Here is a 20,932-nt window from a genome sequence, read left to right as displayed (position 1 = left end):
ATATTTAACCTCACTGCAGGGGAATGTCCAGTCTGAATCTCTGGTGTATTGAATCTCACTGCAGGGGAATGTCCAGTCTGAATATCTGGTGTATTTAACCTCACTGCAGGGGAATGTCCAGTCTGAATCTCTGGTGTATTTAATCTCACTGCAGGGGAATGTCCAGTCTGAATATCTGGTGTATTTAACCTCACTGCAGGGGAATGTCCAGTCTGAATCTCTGGTATATTTAACCTCACTGCAGGGGAATGTCCTGTCTGAATCTCTGGTGTATTTAACCTCACTGCAGGGGAATGTCCAGTCTGAATATCTGGTATATTTAACCTCACTGCAGGGGAATGTCCAGTCTGAATCTCTGGTATATTTAACCTCACTGCAGGGGGGAATGTCCAGTCTGAATCTCTGGTGTATTTAACCTCACTGCAGGGGGAATATCCAGTCTGATTATCTGGTATATTTAACCTCACTGCAGGGGGAATGTCCAGTCTGAATCTCTGGTGTATTTAACCTCACTGCAGGGGAATGTCCAGTCTGAATCTCTGGTGTATTTAACCTCACTGCAGGGGAATGTCCAGTCTGAATCTCTGGTATATTTAACCTCACTGCAGGGGAATGTCCAGTCTGAATCTCTGGTGTTTAATCTCACTGCAGGGGAATGTCCAGTCTGAATATCTGGTGTATTTAACCTCACTGCAGGGGAATGTCCAGTCTGAATCTCTGGTATATTTAACCTCACTGCAGGGGAATTTCCAGTCTGAATCTTTGGTATATTTAACCTCACTGCAGGGGAATGTCCAGTCTGAATCTCTGGTATATTTAACCTAACTGCAGGGGAATGTCCAGTCTGAATCTCTGGTATATTTAACCTAACTGCAGGGGAATGTCCAGTCTGAATCTCTGGTATATTTAACCTCACTACAGGGGAATGTCCAGTCTGAATCTCTGGTATATTTAACCTCACTGCAGGGGAATGTCCAGTCTGAATCTCTGGTATATTTAACCTCACTGCAGGGGAATGTCCAGTCTGAATCTCTGGTGTATTTAATCTCACTGCAGGGGAATGTCCAGTCTGAATCTTTGGTATATTTAACCTCACTGCAGGGGAATGTCCAGTCTGAATCTCTGGTATATTTAGCCTCACTGCAGGAGGAATGTCCAGTCTGAATCTCTGGTTTATTTAGCCTCACTGCAGGAGGAATGTCCAGTCTGAATCTCTGGTATATTTAACCTCACTGCAGGAGGAATGTACATATATTGTCGTTGTGTCTGCATGTCTTCCTTCATATCACCATCAGGATGGGCTTCTGGGTCAGATGGATTAACGACCTCAGAGGTCACATAGGGTCGCGTGGTGATCTGATGTCACTAACGGGACTGACTGGTGGATAAGGTGGCCGACACCAAAGACACAATCTCTAGCAGTTTGGAGTCTCACTAATGGGAATGAAGAACCGGAGCCATTGAGCTACTGTATACAAATATCCATTTTGGGGTTTTAAATGTTGGTCTATATTTTGTCTATATTATTTTGGTCTATATTGTAAGTGTTTATTTCAACAGGATTCCCTGGTTAAAGAGAGGTTGGCTCTAGTTTCATATTCCCTTTCTATTTCTGACCCCCTCTCATCACAGATAAAGGGTACTAAGGCTTTAAGAAGCAGGTTAATGTTCCTGCGTAGTGGACTGAAATAGCATGGAGGAGATACAGAGAGAGGGAGAACAAGGGAAAGAATTAGAGAGCGGGAGAGGGGGATTAGAGAGAGGGGGGGGATGAAGAGAGAGGCTGGAACAGAAATGGAAAGGCATAATCTCTCCATCCCTCCTGTCGTCTCCCCTCTCCTCTCCCCTCCTGTCTTCTCCCTCCTCCTCTCCTTTCCCCTCCTGTCTTCTCCTCTCCTCCTCTCCATCCCTCCTGTCTTCTCCCTCCTCCTCTCCTTTCCCCTCATGTCTTCTCCCTCCTCCTCTCCTTTCCCCTCCTGTCTTCTCCTCTCCTCCTCTCCTTTCCCCTCCTGTCTTCTCCCTCCTCCTCTCCTTTCCCCTCCTGTCTTCTCCCCTCCCCTCTCCTCTCCTTTCCCCTCCTGTCTTCTCCCCTCTCCTCTCCTTTCCCCTCCTGTCTTCTCCTCCTCTCCTTTCCCCTCCTGTCTTCTCCCCTCTCCTTTCCCCTCCTGTCTTCTCCTCTCCTCCTCTCCTTTCCCCTCCTGTCTTCTCCCTCCTCCTCTCCTTTCCCCTCCTGTCTTCTCCCTCCTCCTCTCCTTTCCCCTCCTGTCTTCTCCTCCTCTCTTCTCCTCTCCTCCTCTCCTTTCCCCTCCTTTCCCCTCCTCCTCTCCTTTCCCCTCCTGTCTTCTCCCCTCTCCTCTCCTTTCCCCTCCTGTCTTCTCCCTCCTCCTCTCCTTTCCCCTCCTGTCTTCTCCTCTCCTCCTCTCCTTTCCCCTCCTGTCTTCTCCCTCCCCTCTCCTTTCCCCTCCTGTCTTCTCCCCTCTCCTTTTTCCTCCTGTCTTCTCCTCTCCTCCTCTCCTTTCCCCTCCTGTCTTCTCCCTCCTCCTCTCCTTTACCCTCCTGTCTTCTCCCTCCTCCTCTCCATCCCTCCTGCCTTGTGCTGAGCTCTGAGTGTTGGTTAAGGCACAGAACACAGATTACAGAACGATGTGAGAAGCACAGGCTCATCTCATCATGAGTACTGTCCACAGCTTAGCCTGTAGCCTGCTTTCCTGCCTGTAGCCTGCTTTCCTGCCTGTAGCCTGCTTTCCTGCCTGTAGCCTGCTTTCCTGTCTGTAGCCTGCTTTCCTGCCTGTAGCCTGCTTTCATGTCTGTAGCCTGCTTTCCTGCATGTAGCCTGCTTTCCTGTCTGTAGCCTGCTTTCCTGCCTGTAGCTTTCCTGCTTCTCCTGCCAGTAGCTTGTACATTCTGTAGCCTGTATAGCCTGCCTTATTGTGTGTGTGTGTGTGTGTGTGTGTGTGTGTGTGTGTGTGTGTGTGTGTGTGTGTGTGTGTGTGTGTGTGTGTGTGTGTGTGTGTGTGTGTGTGTGTGTGTGTGTGTGTGTGTGTGTGTGTGTGTGTGTGTGTGTGTGTGTGTGTGCATGTGACAGCTAGTGTGACCTGGTTTTATGCTGACTCACGTTGTCAAAACTGACCACCCAGTCGGTTGTGGCTATGGCATCGCGGTCAGATTAGCAACCAGCCTAAATGTTACATGCTAAAAACAATAGGCTACCAGATGGCAGAATATGATGAGTGGAGTTGCCGCCTGGTATGGCAACTGCTTGGCCTCTGACCGCAAGGCACTACAGAGGGTAGTGCGTACGGCCCAGTACATCACTGGGGCAAAGCTCCCTGCCATCCAAGACCTCTATACCAGGCGGTGTCAGAGGAAGGCCCTCAAAATTGTCAAAGACTCCAGCCACCCTAGTCATAGACTGTTCTCTCTGCTACCGCACGGCAAGCGGTACCGGAGTGCCAAGTCTAGGTCCAAAAGACTTCTCAACAGCTTCTACCCACAAGCCATAAGACTCCTGAACAGCTAATCATGGCTACCCGGACTATTTGCACTGCCCCCCACCCCATCCTTTTACGCTGCTGCTACTCTGTTAAGTATTTATGCATAGTCACTTTAACTCTACCCACATGTACATATTACCTCAACTACCTCAACTAGTCGGTGCCCCCCGCACATTGACTCTGCACCGTTACCCCCCTGTATATATAGCCTCCCTACTGTCACTTTATTTTACTTCTGCTCTTTGTTTTTCTCAACACTTTTTTTTTTTTTGTTGTTGTTTTATTCTTACTTTTTTTGTTTAAAATAAACGCACTGTTGGTTAAGGGCTGTAAGTAAGCATTTCACTGTAATGTCTGCACTTGTTGTATTCGGCGCATGTGACCAATAAAATTTGATTTGATTTGATTTGATTTGATTTGAGGATGCAGGTCCTCTCTGTTAATGTTTTGACAGATATAACCTTGCACTGGCTGTTTAGAGCAAATCAAGAATTCATAACGTAGTAAAAGTTATATTGTGCTGTGTTTGCTGTGTAATGCGGTTCCCTTCCCAGACTTTCCCTTGTGAGTTAAAATCAAATCAAATTTTTGTGGTTGCATACACATTTTGCAGATGTTATCGCAGGGAAATGCTTATGTTTCTAGCTCCAACAGTGCAGTAATACCTAACAATATAAAACAATACACACAAATCCCCCCCAAAATTAAAGAAAGACCTTTTCCACATTTTGTTACGTTACAGCCTTATTCTAAAATAGATTAAATAAAACATTTTCCTCAGCAATCTACACACAATACCCCATAATGACAAAGCAAAAACAGTTTTTTAGAAATTTTTACAAATGTATTAAAATGTAAAAAACAGAAATACCATATTTACATAAGTATTCAGACCCTTTGCTATGAGACTCGAAATTGAGCTCAAGTGCATCCTGTTTCCATTGATCATCCTTGAGATGTTTCTACAACTTGATTGGAGTCCACCTGTGGTAAATTCAATTGATTGGACATAATTTGGAAAGGCACACACCTGACTATATAAGGTCCCACAGTTGACAGTGCATGTCAGAGCAAAAACCAAGCCATGAGGTCGAAGGAATTGTCCGTTGAGTTCCGAGACAGGATTGTTTCGAGGCACAGATCTGAGCCAGAGCTCAGACTTGAACCCGATCGAACATCTCTGGAGAGACCTGAAAATAGCTGTGCAGCAACACTCCCATCGAACATGACAGAGCTTGAGACGATCTGCAGAGAAGAAGGTGTGCCAAGCTTGTAGCTTCATACCCAAGAAGACTCGAGGCTGTAATCGCTGCAAAGGTGCTTCAACAAAGTACTGAGTAAAGGGTCTGAATACTTATGTAAATGTGATATTTCCATTTTTTTTTTTTTTTATAAATTAGCAAACATTGCTAAAAACCTGTTTTTGGCTTTGTCATTATGGGGTATTGTGTGTAGATTGATGAGGGGGGGGGAAACTATTTAATCCATTTTAGAATAAGGTTGTAACCTAACAGAATGACGAAAAAGTCAAGGGGTCTGAATTCTTTCCGAAGGCACTGTATATGTATATGATGGTGTGCTAGTAACAGTGACTAAGTTTAGGGAAGGGTACTGGGCGGAGGCCGGCTAGTGGTGACTATTTAACAGTCCGATGGCCTGGAGAAAGAAGCTGTTTATCAGTCTCTCTGTCCCAGCTTTGATGCACCTGTACTGTCTCCACCGGGGTGAACAGGCCATGGCTCTGGTGGCTGAGGTCCTTGATGATTTTCTTGGCCTTCCTGTGACACAGGGTACTGTAGATGTCCTGGAGGCAAAGCAGTGTGCCCCCGGTGATAATTGGGCTGACCACACCACCCTCTAGAGAGTTGACAGGCGGTGATACAGCCCTGAATTTCTTTAGCCTCCTGAGGTTGAAGAGATGCTGTTGCGCCTTCTTCACCACACTGTCTGTGTGGATGGACTATTTCAGGTTATCAGTGATGTGTACGCTGAAGAACTTGAAGCTTTTCACCCTCTCCACTGCGGTCCCGTCGATGTGGATGGGAGCGTGGTCCCTCTGCTGTCTCCTGAAGTCCATGATCAGCTCCTTTGTTTTGGTATTTTCCTGGCACCACTCCGCCAGGGCCCTCACCTTCTCCCCGTAGGATGTCTCGTCGTTATTGGTAATCAGGCCTACCACTGTTGTGTCGTCTGCAAACTTGATGATTGAGTTGGAGACGTGCGTGGCCACGCAGTCATGGGTGAACAGGGAGTACATGAGGGGGCTAAGCACACACCCTTGTGGGGCCCCGTGTTGAGGATCAGCGTAGCAAGTTCACGCGAGTTCATCAGTTTGGATTAACAGTCTTTCCATTAATGCTCTTGTTGCTAGGTGCTAGCTGCCAGGGGTGGAGAGAGAGCCAGGGAAGTGCCCGAGGCAGAGTGAGGGCGTTCCAGCCCAAAAACCCCTGCCCAAAATGTTCACCATGCCACTGCCAGGGTTATTCCTCTTTGAAGAGGAAGCCAAAAAAACTCTCAGTGCCATGCCAACCATCTGGTTTATCAACAAAATTATTAATTTTTTCTTTGAATAATTAAAAACGGCATCTATTTAATAATCTCAGTTTTTGAGAGGAGGAGGAAGAGTAGTAGGAGGAGGAAGACGAGGAGTAGGAGGAGGAAAAGGAGGAGTAGGAGGAGGAAGAGGAGGAGGAAGAGGAGTAGGAGGAGGGGGAGGAAGAGGAAGAGGAAGAGGAAGAGGAGGAGGAAGAGGAGGAGGAGGAGGAGGAAGAGGAGGAGTAGGAGGAGGTAGAGGAGGAAGCGGAAGAGGAGGAGGAGTAGGAGGAAGAGGAGGAGTAGGAGGAAGAAGAGGAGGAGGAGGAGGAGGAGGAAGTGGAAAATGAAGAGGAGGAGGAGGAAGAGGAGGAGTAGGAGGAAGAGGAAGTGGAAGAGGAAGAGGGAGAGGAAGATGAGTAGGAGGAGTAGGAGGAGGAAGAGGAGGAGTAGGAGGAGGAAGAGGAAGAGGAGGAGGAGGAAGAGGAGGAGTAGGAGGAGGAAGAGGAAGCGGAAGAGGAGGAGGAAGAGGAGTAGGAGGAAGAGGAAGAGGAAGAGGAGGAAGAGTCATGCTATAAATTCTCAGACAACACAAAAATTCCTTGATGCCCTTCCAGACTCCTTCTGCCTACCCAAGGACGTCAGAGGACAAAAATCAGTTAACCACTTAACTGAGGAACTCAATTTAACCTTGCGCAATACCCTAGATGCAGTTGCACCCCTAAAAACGAAAAACATTTGTCATAAGAAACTAGCTCCCTGGTATACAGAAAATACCCGAGCTTTGAAGCAAGCTTCCAGGAAATTGGAACGGAAATGGCGCCACACCAAACTGGAAGTCTTCCAACTAGCTTGAAAGACAGTACCGTGCAGTACCGAAGAGCCCTCACTGCTGCTCGATCATCCTACTTTTCCAACTTAATCGAGGAAAATAAGAACAATCCAAAATTTCTTTTTGATACTGTTGCAAAGCTAACTAAAAAGCAGCATTCCCCAAGAGAGGATGGCTTTCACTTCAGCAGTAATAAATTCATGAACTTCTTTGAGGAAAAGATCATGACCATTAGAAAGCAAATTACGGACTCCTCTTTGAATCTGCGTATTCCTCCAGGGCTTAGCTGTCCTGGATCTGCACAGACTCTGCGAGGGCCTGGGATCGGAGAGACACTTAAGTGTTTTAGTACTATATCTCTTGACACAATGATGAAAATAATCATGGCCTCTAAACCTTCAAGCTGCATACTGGATCCTATTACTACTAAACTGCTGAAGGAGCTGCTTCCTGTGCTTGGCCCTCCTATGTTGAACATAATAAACAGCTCTCTATCCACCGGATGTGTACCAAACTCACTAAAAGTGGCAGTGATAAAGCCTCTCTTAAAAAAGCCAAACCTTGACCCGGGAAAATATAAAAAACTATCGGCCTATATCGAATCTTCCATTCCTCTCAAAAATTTTAGAAAAAAGCTGTTGCGCAGCAACTCACTGCCTTTCTGAAGACAAACAATGTATACGTAAATGCTTCAGTCTGGTTTTAGACCCCATCATAGCACTGAGACTGCACTTGTGAAGGTGGTAAATGACCTTTTAATGGCGTCAGACCGAGGCTCTGCATCTGTCCTCGTGCTACTAGACCTTAGTGCTGCCTTTGACACCACTCGATCACCACATTCTTTTGGAGAGACTGGAAACCCAAATTGGTCTACACGGACAAGTTCTGGCCTGGTTTAGATCTTACCTGTCGGAAAGATATCAGTTTGTCTCTGTGAATGGTCTGTCCTCCGACAAATCAACTGTACATTTCGGTGTTCCTCAAGGTTCCGTTTTAGGACCACTATTGTTTTCACTATATATTTTACCTCTTGGGGATGTTATTCGAAAACATAATGTTAACTTTCACTGCTATGCGGATGACACACAGCTGTACATTTCAATGAAACATGGTGAAGCCCCAAAATTGCCCTCGCTAGAAGCCTGTGTTTCAGACATAAGGAAGTGGATGGCTGAAAACTTTCTACTTTTAAACTCGGACAAAACAGAGATGCTTGTTCTAGGTCCCAAGAAACAAAGAGATCTTCTGTTAAATCTGACAATTCATCTTGATGGTTGTAAAGTCGTCTCAAATAAAACTGTGAAGGACCTCGGCGTTACTCTTGACCCTGATTCTCTCTTTTGACGAACATATCAAGACTGTTTCAAGGACAGCTTTTTTCCATCTACGTAACATTGCAAAAATCAGAAATTTTCTGTCCAAAATGATGCAGAAAAATTAATCCATGCATTTGTTACTTCTAGGTTAGACTACTGCAATGCTTCTACTTTCTCGGCTATCTCGGATAAAGCACTAAATAAACTTCAGTTAGTGCTAAATACGGCTGCTAGAATCCTGACTAGAACCAAGAAATTTGATCATATTACTCCAGTGCTAGCTTCCCTACACTGGCTTCCTGTTAAGGCAAGGGGCTGATTTCAAGGTTTTACTGTTAACCTATAAAGCGTTACATGGGCTTGCTCCACCTATCTTTCCGAGTTGGTCCTGCCGTACATACCAATAACGTCACGCTACGGTCACAAGACGCAGGCCTCCTAATTGTCCCTAGAATTTCTAAGCAAACAGCGGGAGGCAGGGCTTTCTCCTATAGATCTCCATTTTTATGGAACAGTCTGCCTACCCATGTGAGAGACGCAGACTCGGTCTCAACCTTTAAGTCTTTACTGAAGACTTATCTCTTCAGTAGGTCATATGATTGAGTGTAGTCTGGCCCAGGAGTGTGAAGGTGAACGGAAAGGCTCTGGAGCAACGAACAGCCCTTGCTGTCTCTGCCAGGCCGGTTCCCTCTCTCCACTGGGGTTCTCTGCCTCTAACCCTGTTACAGGGGGCTGAGTCACTGGCTTGCTGGTGCTCTTTCATGCCGTCCCTAGAGGGTGCGTCACTTGAGTGGGTTGAGTTACTGACGTGATCTTCCTGTCTGGGTTGGCGCCCCCCTTGGTTTGTGCTGTGGTGGGAGACCTCTGTGGGCTATACTGGCCTTGTCTCAGGATTGTAAGTTGGTGGTTGAGGATATCCCTCTAGTGGTGCGGGGGCTGTGCTTTGGCAGAGTGGGTGGGGTTATATCCTTCCTGTTTGGCCCTGTCCGGGGTTTCTTCGGATGGGGCCACAGTGTCTCCCGGACCGCTCCTGTCTCAGCCTCCAGTATTTATGCTGCAGTAGTTTATGTGTCGGGGGGCTGGGGTTAGTTGGTTATACCTGGAGTACTTCTCCTGTCTTATCCAGTGTCCTGTGTGAATTTAAGTATGCTCTCTCTAATTCTCTCGCTCTCTCTTTCCCTCTGAGAACCTGAGCCCTAGGACCATACGTCAGGACTACCGGGCATGCTGACACCTTGCTGTCCCCAGTCCGCCTGGCCTTGCTGCTATTCCAGTTTCAACTGTTCTGCCTGCGGTTACGAAACCCCTACCTGTCCCAGACCTGCTGTTTTCAACTCTTAATGATCGGCTATGAAAAGCCAACTGAGAGACCTGAGCCCTAGGACCATACGTCGGGACTACCGGCCGTGGTGACTCCTTGCTGTCCCCAGTCCGCCTGGCCTTGCTGCTATTCCAGTTTCAACTGTTCTGCCTGCAGGTTATGGAACCCCTACCTGTCCCAGACCTGCTGTTTTCAACTCTTAATGATCGGCTGTGAAAAGCCAACTGAGATTTATTCCTGATTATTATTTGACCATGCTTGTCACTTATGAACATTTTTGAACATCTTGGCATGGTTCTGTTATAACCTCCACCCGGCACAGCCAGAAGAGGACTGGCCACCCCTCATAGCCTGGTTCCTCTCTAGGTTTCTTCCTAGGTTTTGGCCTTTCTAGGGAGTTTTTCCTAGCCACCGTGCTTCTACACCTGCATTACTAGCTGTTTGGGGTTTTAGGCTGGGTTTCTATACAGCACTTCGAGATATTAGCTGATGTACGAAGGGCTATATAAAATAAAATTGATTGATTGATTGAAGAGGAGGTTGGAGGAAGTGGAAGAGGAGGAGGAGGAAGATGATTAGTAGGAGGAGGAAGATATGTGGTCGTGTGCATCTCATATCTAGACATGGTCCTCAGGGCCTACAGAATGTGGTCGATGATATGTGGTCATGTTCATCTCATATCTAGACATGGTCCTCAGGGCCTACCTTGCTTCCTCGTCTCTGGCGATCAGAAGGCGCATGTGATTGCTCGAGGACGCTGATCTCAGAACGTCTACTGCTCTGTATAAAACAATAACACAAAAAACAAAACGTTCATGTCACACAACATTTCACTGTTCTTTTTGGTATTTTCCCACTGAAGAGAGAGTTGTTGTTGTTGTTGAACCTACCTTTCACTGGTGACCCCTAGCAAACTCTCCCCGTTCACCTCCAAGATCTGGTCTCCTGCCTGGAGGTGTCCTGGTAAGGTGAGATGTCAACACAAGGTCACAGGTCAAAGGGTGATGTCATCAAGGTGATCACATCATATGATGTCATCAGGTATGAAGTATAACATAGGTGGTTCAGTGAATCCCAGAAGTATGATGAATAACCTTGCCTCAGACCAGAGACCCGAAGACTTGTTTTAGCTCCCCAAACTATAGCTCAGTGGGCTAATGGTCTTGTTGACTGCAGACGACCCAGGGTTTAGGGGGCACATTCAACCTGGAATATCTAAGTATAACAAACCAGGGCCTTTATTCCTAGAAATTAGGTAGAACGGATTTAAGTTTCCCTGCATTAAAGTCCCCGGCCACTAGGAGCGCTGCATCTATCAGTGATACGTCTCTATCTCTCTATCCCACCAGAACTGACCTCAGGCAAACAGTTAGTCAGTGATACGTCTCTACCTCTCCGTCCCACCAGAACTGACCTCAGACAAACAGTTAGTCAGTGATACGTCTCCATCTCTCTGGTTACAATTGACGGAGTCACCCATAATTCACCAAATGATATTTTGAAGGAAGAAACAAAGTACTTTAAGCATATGTTTTCTTTTCAGTCGCCTCCATCTCCCTCTAACTGAAGCTAATTGTAGAGATGTTTTTTCTATTGATAATGTCAAATTAACAGCCACACAGAAAGACTAATGTGAAGGTGAAATTACAGAGGAGGAACTTCTGGATGCAATTAAATACTTTAAGTCTGGGAAAACTCCAGGGTTGGATGGCATACCAGTCGAGGTATACCAAACCTTTTTTGATATACTAAGAGGACCGTTATTAGCATGTTTTAACCACTCCTATGTAAATGGTAGATTATCTGACACTCAAGAAGAAGGACTGATCTCATTATTACTGAAACAGGATACAAGTGGAAAATATAAAGATCCAGTCCATTTACAAAATTGAGGCCCCTTACACTTCAGTGTTGTGATGCAAAAATCCTAGCAAAATGTATAGTGCATAGAATTAAAAGGTATTGTCGGATATTATTCATTCTAATCAGACAGGTTTTTACATGGAAGATACATTGGAGATAATATAAGGCAAGTATTGGAAACAATAGAACACTATGGAAAATATGGGGAAACCAGGCCTGCTATTCATAGCAGACTTCGAAAAGGCATTTGATAAAGTTCGACTGGGGTTTATATATAAATGCCTGGAGCATTTAAATTTTGGAGAATCTCTTATAAAATGGGTCAAAATCATGTATAGTAACCCTAGGTGTAAAATAGTACATAATGGCTATTTCTCAGAAAGTTTTTAACTGTCAAGAGGAGTGAAACAAGGTTGTCCACTATCGGCATATCTATTTATTGTGGCCATCGAGATGTTAGCTATTAAAATCAGATCCAATAATAATATCAGAGGATTAGAAATACAGGGCTTAAAAACAAAGGTGTCATTGTACGCTGATGATTCATGTTTTCTTTTAAATCCACAACTAGAATCCCTCCACAGCCTCATAGAGGATCTAGATACATTTTCTAACCTCTCTGGATTACAACCAAATTATGACAAATGTACTATATTACGTATTGGATCACTAAAAATACAATTTTTACATTACCATGTAGTTTACCAATAAAATGGTCTGATGGTGATGTGGATATACTCGAATACATATCCCAAAGGAAATAAATGATCTCACTTCAATAAATGTTAATAGAAAGTTAGCAAAAATAGATAAGATCTTACTACCATGGAAAGGAAAATACCTGTCAATTTGTGGAAAAATCACACTGATTAACTCTTTAGTATTATCCCAGTTTACCTATTTGCTTATGGTCTTGCCTACACCTAGCGAACAGTTTTTTAAATTATATGAGAAAAAAATATTCAATTTTATTTGGAACGGCAAGCCAGACAAAATTAAAAGAGCATATTTATATAATGAATATGAATTCGGAGGACAGAAATTATTAAATATTAAAGCATTAGACCTATCACTAAAAGCTTCAGTCATACAAAAGTTATACTTAAATCCGAACTGGTTCTCAAGCAAATTAGTAAGATTGTCTCACCCAATGTTCAAGAAAGGCCTTTTTCCCTTTATTCAGATTACAACCTCTCACTTTCAGTTATTTGAAAAGGAAATAATCTCCCAAATGTCACTATTTCTAAAACAAGCTATAGAAAGTTGGTTGCAATTTCAATTTAATCCTCCAGAAACGACAGAACAAATAATGCAACAAATATTGTGGTTAAATTCAAATATACTAATTAACAAAAAACCTTTATTTTTTGACAGAATGTTTAAAAAAGGTATAATCTTCGTAAATGATATCATCGGTAGGACTGGTGGAGTTATGACGCACATGCAGCTAACAAAAACATATGGAAATGTCTGCTCTACCCAAAATTACAACCAAATAATTGCAGCCTTACCGCAAAAAGTGGAAGAGGAAAGTGGAAGGGGGAGAAAGTAAGGAACTTGTCTGTCGGCCTTGCATTAAAGAACATAATTGGTTAAGGAAAACTGTGATAAATAAAAAAGTATATCAGTTTCACTTAAGGACCAAAGGATTGACAGCCGTCCCATATAGATTGCAAAATAGTTGGGAAGAGATCTTTGACGTACGATCCCATGGCATAGTGTTTATGAACTGACACGCAAAAACGACACGGATTCAAAAATTAGAATCTTTCAATTTAAATTATTATATAAAATTCTTGCTACCAATAGAATGTTATTTATATGGGGGATACAATCTTCCCAGCTCTGCAGATTTTGCTGTGAAGAGACAGAATCATTAGATCATTTGTTTTGGTTCTGTCCATTTGTAGCTTGTTTTTGGACACAGGTCCAGGAATGGCTAAAGGATTGCAATATTTACCTGGAACTAACCTTGCAGATAGCATTACTGGGTGATCTGAAAAGTCATAGTCAATCAATCAATAATATAATAATACTTTTAGCAAAAATGTTTATTTTTAATTCACAATCTGTAGAAGCAATGAGAATAGAAAGGTTCAGAACTTTTGTAAAACATCACAGTACGGTTGAAATATATATGGCAAATAGAAATCCTATATGGATGGTGTTAAGAGATAGATGGGAGGTATTGAATAGAGTTGAAGGATGGGACTAATAACAAATAACAACAAACAAATAATAACAAAGATAGCTAATAATGTAAGCATACTGTGTCCATAATAAGTATATAGGTTGTATGTTGGGAGCTTTTGGGAAAGAGCACAGTTAGAAAGATATGGCATATAGAAGCAAACCGGATGGACATCATGAAAATGATCGGAGAGGTTGAGAGTAGAAGAAGTTCAGGAGCAAAAAAAAGTAAAAAATTAAATAAATAAAAAATATATATATATAATAGAATTATTGTAAAATTAACTCTGTCCATAAGGTGTAGATAGTAAGTATAGACCGGAAGTAGAGGCCTGGGCATTGTTGTTCACTAATTTACCCCAAGTAGGGAAAGGATGGCGGGGTTGAAAAGTAATAAAGGGGAGTATATATATAAAAATAAAAATAATAAAAATAAAAAAAACATGGGGGATTGGAAGTGATGCAGACAATTACATTGATAGAAGATACAATCTATCTGCAATATTAAGCTGATCCATTCCCCCCCCAAAAAAAATAAAAAAATAAAAAAATAAATAAACAGTTAGTCACCAGAACTGACCTCAGGCAAACAGTTAGTCAGTGATACGTCTCTACCTCTCCGTCCCACCAGAACTGACCTCAGACAAACAGTTAGTCAGTGATACGGCTCTACCTCTCCGTCCCACCAGAACTGACCTCAGGCAAACAGTTAGTCAGTGATACCATCCTGAGAGATGAGATGTCACCACAACCACTTCTCCTGTCACTCACTGGTTCATGAGCTCAACCGAGGACGCCTCTGAAGTGGCACCCTATTTCCTATACAGTGCACTACTTTTGACCAGAGCCCTGGTCAAAAGTAGTGCACTACATAGTGAATAGGGTGCCATTTCGGACGCATGAGCCTAGAGAGTATTATTGGAACTGGAGTAGTGTAATGACCCTAGATGATAAACACATCACCATCTCTCCCTCAGGGATATCCTTATTGGGATTGTGTCTAACTAGGGCCTTTCTCTTTGGGCCAGGCGATCTGTGTTCGCAAACCCACTAGAGACCTTGTCCTTCTCCCTCAGTTCATTAAAATATGATATAACCAATCTGGGTTCACGACCCACTAAAGACCTTGTCCTTCTCCCTCAGTTCATTACGATATGATATAACCAATCTGGGTTCACGACCCACTAGAGACCTTGTCCTTCTCTCTCAGTTCATTACGATATCATGTAACCAATCTAGGTTCACGACCCACTAGAGACCTTGTCCTTCTCTCTCAGTTCATTACGATATGATATAACCAATCTGGGTTCACGACCCACTAGAGACCTTGTTTTCTCTCTCAGTTCATTACGATATGATATACCAATCTGGGTTCACGACCCACTAGAGAACTTGTCCTTCTCCCTCAGTTCATTACGATATGATATAACCAATCTGGGTTCACGACCCACTAGAGACCTTGTACTTCTCCCTCAGTTCATTACGATATGATATAACCAATCTGGGTTCACGACCCACTAGAGACCTTGTCCTTCTCTCTCAGTTCATTACAATATGATATAACCAATCTGTGTTCGCGACCCACTAAAGACCTTGTCCTTCTCCCTCAGTTCATTACTATATGATATAACCAATCTGGGTTCACGACCCACTAGAGACCTTGCTCTTCTCTCTCAGTTCATTACAATATGATATAACCAATCTGGGTTCGTGACCACTAGAGACCTTGTCCTTCTCCCTCAGTTCATTACGATATGATATAACCAATCTGGGTTCACGACCCACTAGAGACCTTGTCCTTCTCTCTCAGTTCATTACGATATCATATAACCAATCTAGGTTCACGACCCACTAGAGACCTTGTCCTTCTCTCTCAGTTCATTACGATATGATATAACCAATCTGGGTTCACGACCCACTAGAGACCTTGTTTTCTCTCTCAGTTCATTACGATATGATATACCAATCTGGGTTCACAACCCACTAGAGACCTTGTCCTTCTCCCTCAGTTCATTACGATATGATATAACCAATCTGGGTTCACGACCCACTAGAGACCTTGTTCTTCTCCCTCAGTTCATTACGATATGATATAACCAATCTGGGTTCACGACCCACTAGAGACCTTGTCCTTCTCTCTCTTCATTCATTTATGATATAACCAATCTGTGTTCGCGACCCACTAAAGACCTTGTCCTTCTCCCTCAGTTCATTACGATATGATATAACCAATCTGGGTTTCACGACCCACTAGAGACCTTGCTCTTCTCTCTCAGTTCATTACAATATGATATAACCAATCTGGGTTCACGACCCACTAGAGACCTTGTTCTTCTCCCTCAGTTCATTACGATATGATATAACCAATCTGGGTTCACGACCCACTAGAGACCTTGTCCTTCTCTCTCAGTTCATTACAATATGATATAACCAATCTGTGTTCGCGACCCACTAAAGACCTTGTCCTTCTCCCTCAGTTCATTACGATATGATACAACCAATCTGGGTTCACGACCCACTAGAGACCTTGTCCTTCTCTCTCAGTTCATTACAATATGATATAACCAATCTGTGTTCGTGACCCACTAAAGACCTTGTCCTTCTCCCTCAGTTCATTACGATATGATATAACCAATCTGGGTTCACGACCCACAAGAGACCTTGTCCTTCTCTCTCAGCTCATTACAATATGATATAACCCAGAGTTGTGCAAACTGTACATCATCACAATGCAGTTAGTTCCATTCACTACAGTACGGATAATAACAATGGTAAATTTTATTCATTTAGTAAATTTCTTGAACCCAAGACTTGATGAGTCTATATAACATGAGCTGTAGCAGAGAGCATGTTCAACATAACATATTTTAAATAACCATGTTTTAACAGACATAGGCCGTGTCCAAATACCCATACTTAGTAGTTATTTTGGGTATAAGAAAATAGAACGTTTTATAGTATGTGAAATTTCGAAAATTGAGTATGCTTTAAATGCCAGGACGTCGTACTCATTTCGAGCTTTTCATCTAGTAGAATTCGCTGCAGACTATTGAGGAAGATAATTGTCTTTCAAGACCCACTTGTGTCTGGCAACAGTTAATAACAGAGTCTGTACTCATATAGACCTCTATACTGACACTGTAGTAAGTCTCCATAGTAACAGGGTCTGTACTCATATAGACCTCTATACTGACACTGTAGTAAGTCTCCATAGTAACAGGGTCTGTACTCATATAGACCTCTATACTGACACTGTAGTAAGTCTCCCATAGTAACAGGGTCTGTACTCATATAGACCTCTATACTGACACTGTAGTAAGTCTCCATAGTAACAGAGTCTGTACTCATATAGACCTCTATCTATACTGACACTGTAGTAAGTCTCCATAGTAACAGAGTCTGTACTCATATAGACCTCTATACTGACACTGTAGTAAGTCTCCATAGTAACAGAGTCTGTACTCATATAGACCTCTATACTGACACTGTAGTAAGTCTCCATAGTAACAGAATATGTACTCATATAGACCTCTATAATGATACTGTAGTAAGTCTCCATAGTAACATAGTCTGTACTCATATAGACCTCTATACTGACACTGTAGTAAGTCTCCATTGTAACAGAGTTTGTACTCATATAGACCTCTATACTGACACTGTAGTAAGTCTCCATAGTAACAGAGTCTGTACTCATATAGACCTCTATACTGACACTGTAGTAAGTCTCCATAGTAACAGAGTCTGTACTCATATAGACCTCTATACTGACACTGTAGTAAGTCTCCATAGTAACAGAGTCTGTACTCATATAGACCTCTATACTGACACTGTAGTAAGTCTCCATAGTAACAGAGTCTGTACTCATATAGACCTCTATACTGACACTGTAGTAAGTCTCCATAGTAACATAGTCTGTACTCATATAGACCTCTATACTGACACTGTAGTAAGTCTCCATAGTAACAGAGTCTGTACTCATATAGACCTCTATACTGACACTGTAGTAAGTCTCCATAGTAAGGGGGCAGGAAAACAGGAAGAGAGAGAGACAGAGCTGTTTAATCCTACCCTTCAGAGGTATTAACACTTACAGTACGCACTGGGATGATGCTGGACACACACACAAACACGCACACACACACTGAACACACACACACACACACACACACACACACACACACACACACACAGACGTGAGCTTTATTCCCAAAGCCTCTCAGAGTAGGAGGGCTGATCTAGGATCTGGTCCCCCCTGTCATCTTCATTCTTATCATCTAAAAGGCGAAACTGATCCTAGATTAGCACTCCTAATCTGAGACACTTTGTAAATAGGGCCCAGGTATTTTAATTCTGATATCAGTTACAGGAGCCCTATCGGCTGGTATCGTGACAACACTAATCAGGTCTCTACCAGACAAGGGGAAGTAAGAAGAGCACTTAAGGGGAGTGTACCATCTGTAAACGGTATAGACTATGAGTAAACAAGGAGGTGAGAACTGTTGAGAGGGCCCTTCCTGGACCTTCCTGGACCTTCCTGGACCTTCCTGGACCGCTGAAGGAGACTTGTTAGTCAGTGATACGTCTCCATCTCTCTATCCCACCAGAACTGACCTCAGACAAACACACAGACGTGAGCCACTTGCACCACAGTACGTATATATTAAAGTAGTAGTTAGCTGTATTTCCTGAGGGCTATATGAGTTAAGCATGCAAGTAGCAGCTCAACCCGCTCTATCTAGATCTGTTGTCCACTACAATAACTGCCTTGGTTTCAATTGGTTTCATTGTAATAGAAAATGTATCTGTTGGAAGCTCTTGATGCTGTTTCCGAAGCCTCTGCGCTCTGCCTAAGAAAACAGCTATCTCCATCTATTTTCCGCCATATTGCTTTCCCCTGTCCAGTCCTGTCAGATCTTCAACAGAGAGCGAACGAGGACAGGGAGAAAGACAGGTTAGTGGAATGAAACATGGCCCAAGGTCGTGACCTGTAACCCCTCCAATAAATAACTGTTTATTCTAGGAACTCTCTGTTCCAATGAAACCACTTCACTTCAAACTCCTATGTCCCAAATGGCACTGTATTCTCTATTTAGTGCACTACTTTTGCCCACAGAGCGTATAGGCTTCTGGTCAAATGTAGTACACTAAATAGGGAATAGTGTTCCATTTGGGATGCAGACCTTTCTGGTTTCTAAGTCCGATGGATTTTCCGATGCCTTCATTCACAATAATGAGATTGCTCATCTTTGGTCATTAGTGGAAAGCTGTCCAAAATCACAGGGATCAAAGCAATTTAATTAAACCATGTTTGGGTTGGAGATTTGGTTTTCACATTACTTGTCTGTGTCCCAAATGGCACCTTATTCCCTATATAGTGCACTACTTTTGACCAGAGGTCTATGGGTCCAGGTCTAAAGTAGTGCACTATGTAGGGAATAGGGTGCCATTTGGGACACAGTACTTATCAGTGACTGTTGCTGCCATTTCTGCAATCATTCATTTAAGGAACCAAGTAGAGAAACCATGTCCAAAACACACAGAGCAGAGTGGCCTGTCAGTTAGTGGACTGAAACACAGACCAGAGTGGCCTGTCAGTTAGTGGACTGAAACACAGACCAGAGTGGCCTGTCAGTTAGTGGACTGAAACACAGACCAGAGTGGCCTGTCAGTTAGTGGACTGATACACAGAGCAGAGTGGCCTGTCAGTTAGTGGACTGATACACAGACCAGAGTGGCCTGTTAGTGATAAACAGTGATTTATAATGGAGGGGTACTTCTATTGTCTGAATGATAAACAGTGATTGTCACGACTTCCGCCGAGGCTGCCTCCCCTCCTTAAATGGGGCGCGCTTCTTCACTAAATTAGATCTCAGGAGTGCGTACAACCTGGTACGTATCTGAGAAGGAGATGAGTGGAAGACAGCATTCAGCACAACCACGGGGCATTTTGAATACCTGGTGATGCCGTATGGTTTCATGAATGCTCCCTCAGTTTTCCAGTCCTTTGTGAACGAGGTGTTTCGGGACATGCTTGGTCGCGGTGTAGTGGTCTACATCGATGACATCCTGGTGTATTCCGCTACTCGCGCCGAGCATGTGTCCCTGGTTCGCCCTGTTTACACACGTCTTCCGGCACTACGGGGTACCAGAGGATATAGTGTCTGACTGGGTCCCCAGTTCACGTCCAAGGTCTGGAAGGTGTTCATGGAACATCTGGGGGTCTCGGTCAGCCTGACCTCTGGCTTCCACCCCAAGAGTAATGGGCAGGTGGAACGGGTAAATCAGGACGTGGGTAGGTTCCTGCGGTCCTACTGCCAGGACCGGTCGGTGGAGTGGTCGGTGTTCTTGCCATGGGCAGAATATGCCCAGAACACTCTCCGCCACTCCTCCACTAACCTAACGCCGTTCCAGTGTGTTCTAGGTTACCAACCGGTTCTGGCACCGTGGCACCAGAGCCAGACCGAGGCTCCTGCGGTGGATGACTGGTTTCGGCGCGCAAGGAGACGTGGGATGCTGCCCACGTTCACCTCCCAGCGCCCGTGCGTCATCAGAAGGCCAACGCTGACCGCCACCGCAGTGAGGCCCCCGTCTTTGTACCGGGTGATCGGGTCTGGCTCTCGACCCGGAATCTGCCCCTCCGCCTGCCCTGCCGGAAGCTGAGCCCGTGGTTTGTGGGGCCGTTCAAAGTCCTGAGGAGAGTCAACGAGGTCACTTATAGGTTATTACTTCCCCCTGATTACCGTGATTAACTCCTCGTTTCATGTGTCTCTCCTCAGGCCGGTGGTAGCTGGTCCGTTCCAGGAGTCTGAGGTGCGGGAGGTTCCTCCACCTCCTCTGGACATCGAGGGCCCCGGCGTACTCTGTCCGTTCCATCCTGGATTCGAGGCGTCGGGTGGGGGGCCTTCAGTACCTCGTGGAGTGGGAGGGGTACGGTCCGGAGGAACGGTGCTGGGTCCCGGTGAGGGATATCCTCGATCCCTCCATGTTACGGGATTTCTACCGTCGCCATCCGGCTCGCCCTGCTGCGTGTCCTCCTGGCCATCCCCGAGGCCGGGGTCGGCGCGCTGCTGGATCTGCGTGTCAAGGGGGGGGTACTTTCACGACTTCCGCCGAGGCTGCCTCCCCTCCTTGTTCGGGCAGGTTTCGGCGTTCAGCGTCACCGGCTTACTAGCTACTGCCGATCCATTTATCATCACTCCATTTGTCTTGTCTTCAATCACACACACCTGGTCCTTATCCCTCATTAGTTATTGTATAAGTGTTCCCTCTGCTTCCTTGTCTGTGTGGGTGATTGTTTATTGTGGAGGTTAGTGAATGTTGATAAACAGTGATTTATAATGTGGCACAAATCCAATGCACGTCAATGGTACCCCTATTAGCATTT

At 44.4% G+C, this 20,932-nt stretch overlaps 1 protein-coding gene across 1 annotated transcript in view; it reads right to left on the bottom strand.

The window, feature by feature from the left end:
- LOC121551463 (syntaxin-binding protein 4) overlaps positions 1 to 20,932 on the bottom strand; it is a 92,012-nt gene that overhangs the window by 46,364 nt on the left and 24,716 nt on the right. Inside the window, exons 3-4 of the mRNA XM_045211015.1 lie at positions 10,386 to 10,455; positions 10,201 to 10,275 (exon numbers count right to left, since the gene is read on the bottom strand). Of these exons, the coding sequence (XP_045066950.1) occupies positions 10,201 to 10,275; positions 10,386 to 10,455 (145 nt within the window). The remainder of the gene's footprint in view (positions 1 to 10,200; positions 10,276 to 10,385; positions 10,456 to 20,932) is intronic.

The sequence above is a fragment of the Coregonus clupeaformis genome, chromosome 35 (genome assembly GCF_020615455.1).
Source record: "Coregonus clupeaformis isolate EN_2021a chromosome 35, ASM2061545v1, whole genome shotgun sequence".
NCBI classification, from domain to species: Eukaryota; Metazoa; Chordata; class Actinopteri; order Salmoniformes; family Salmonidae; genus Coregonus; species Coregonus clupeaformis.
Note: the sequence above shows the minus strand (reverse complement) of the source record. Positions and strands in the feature narration are given on the sequence as shown.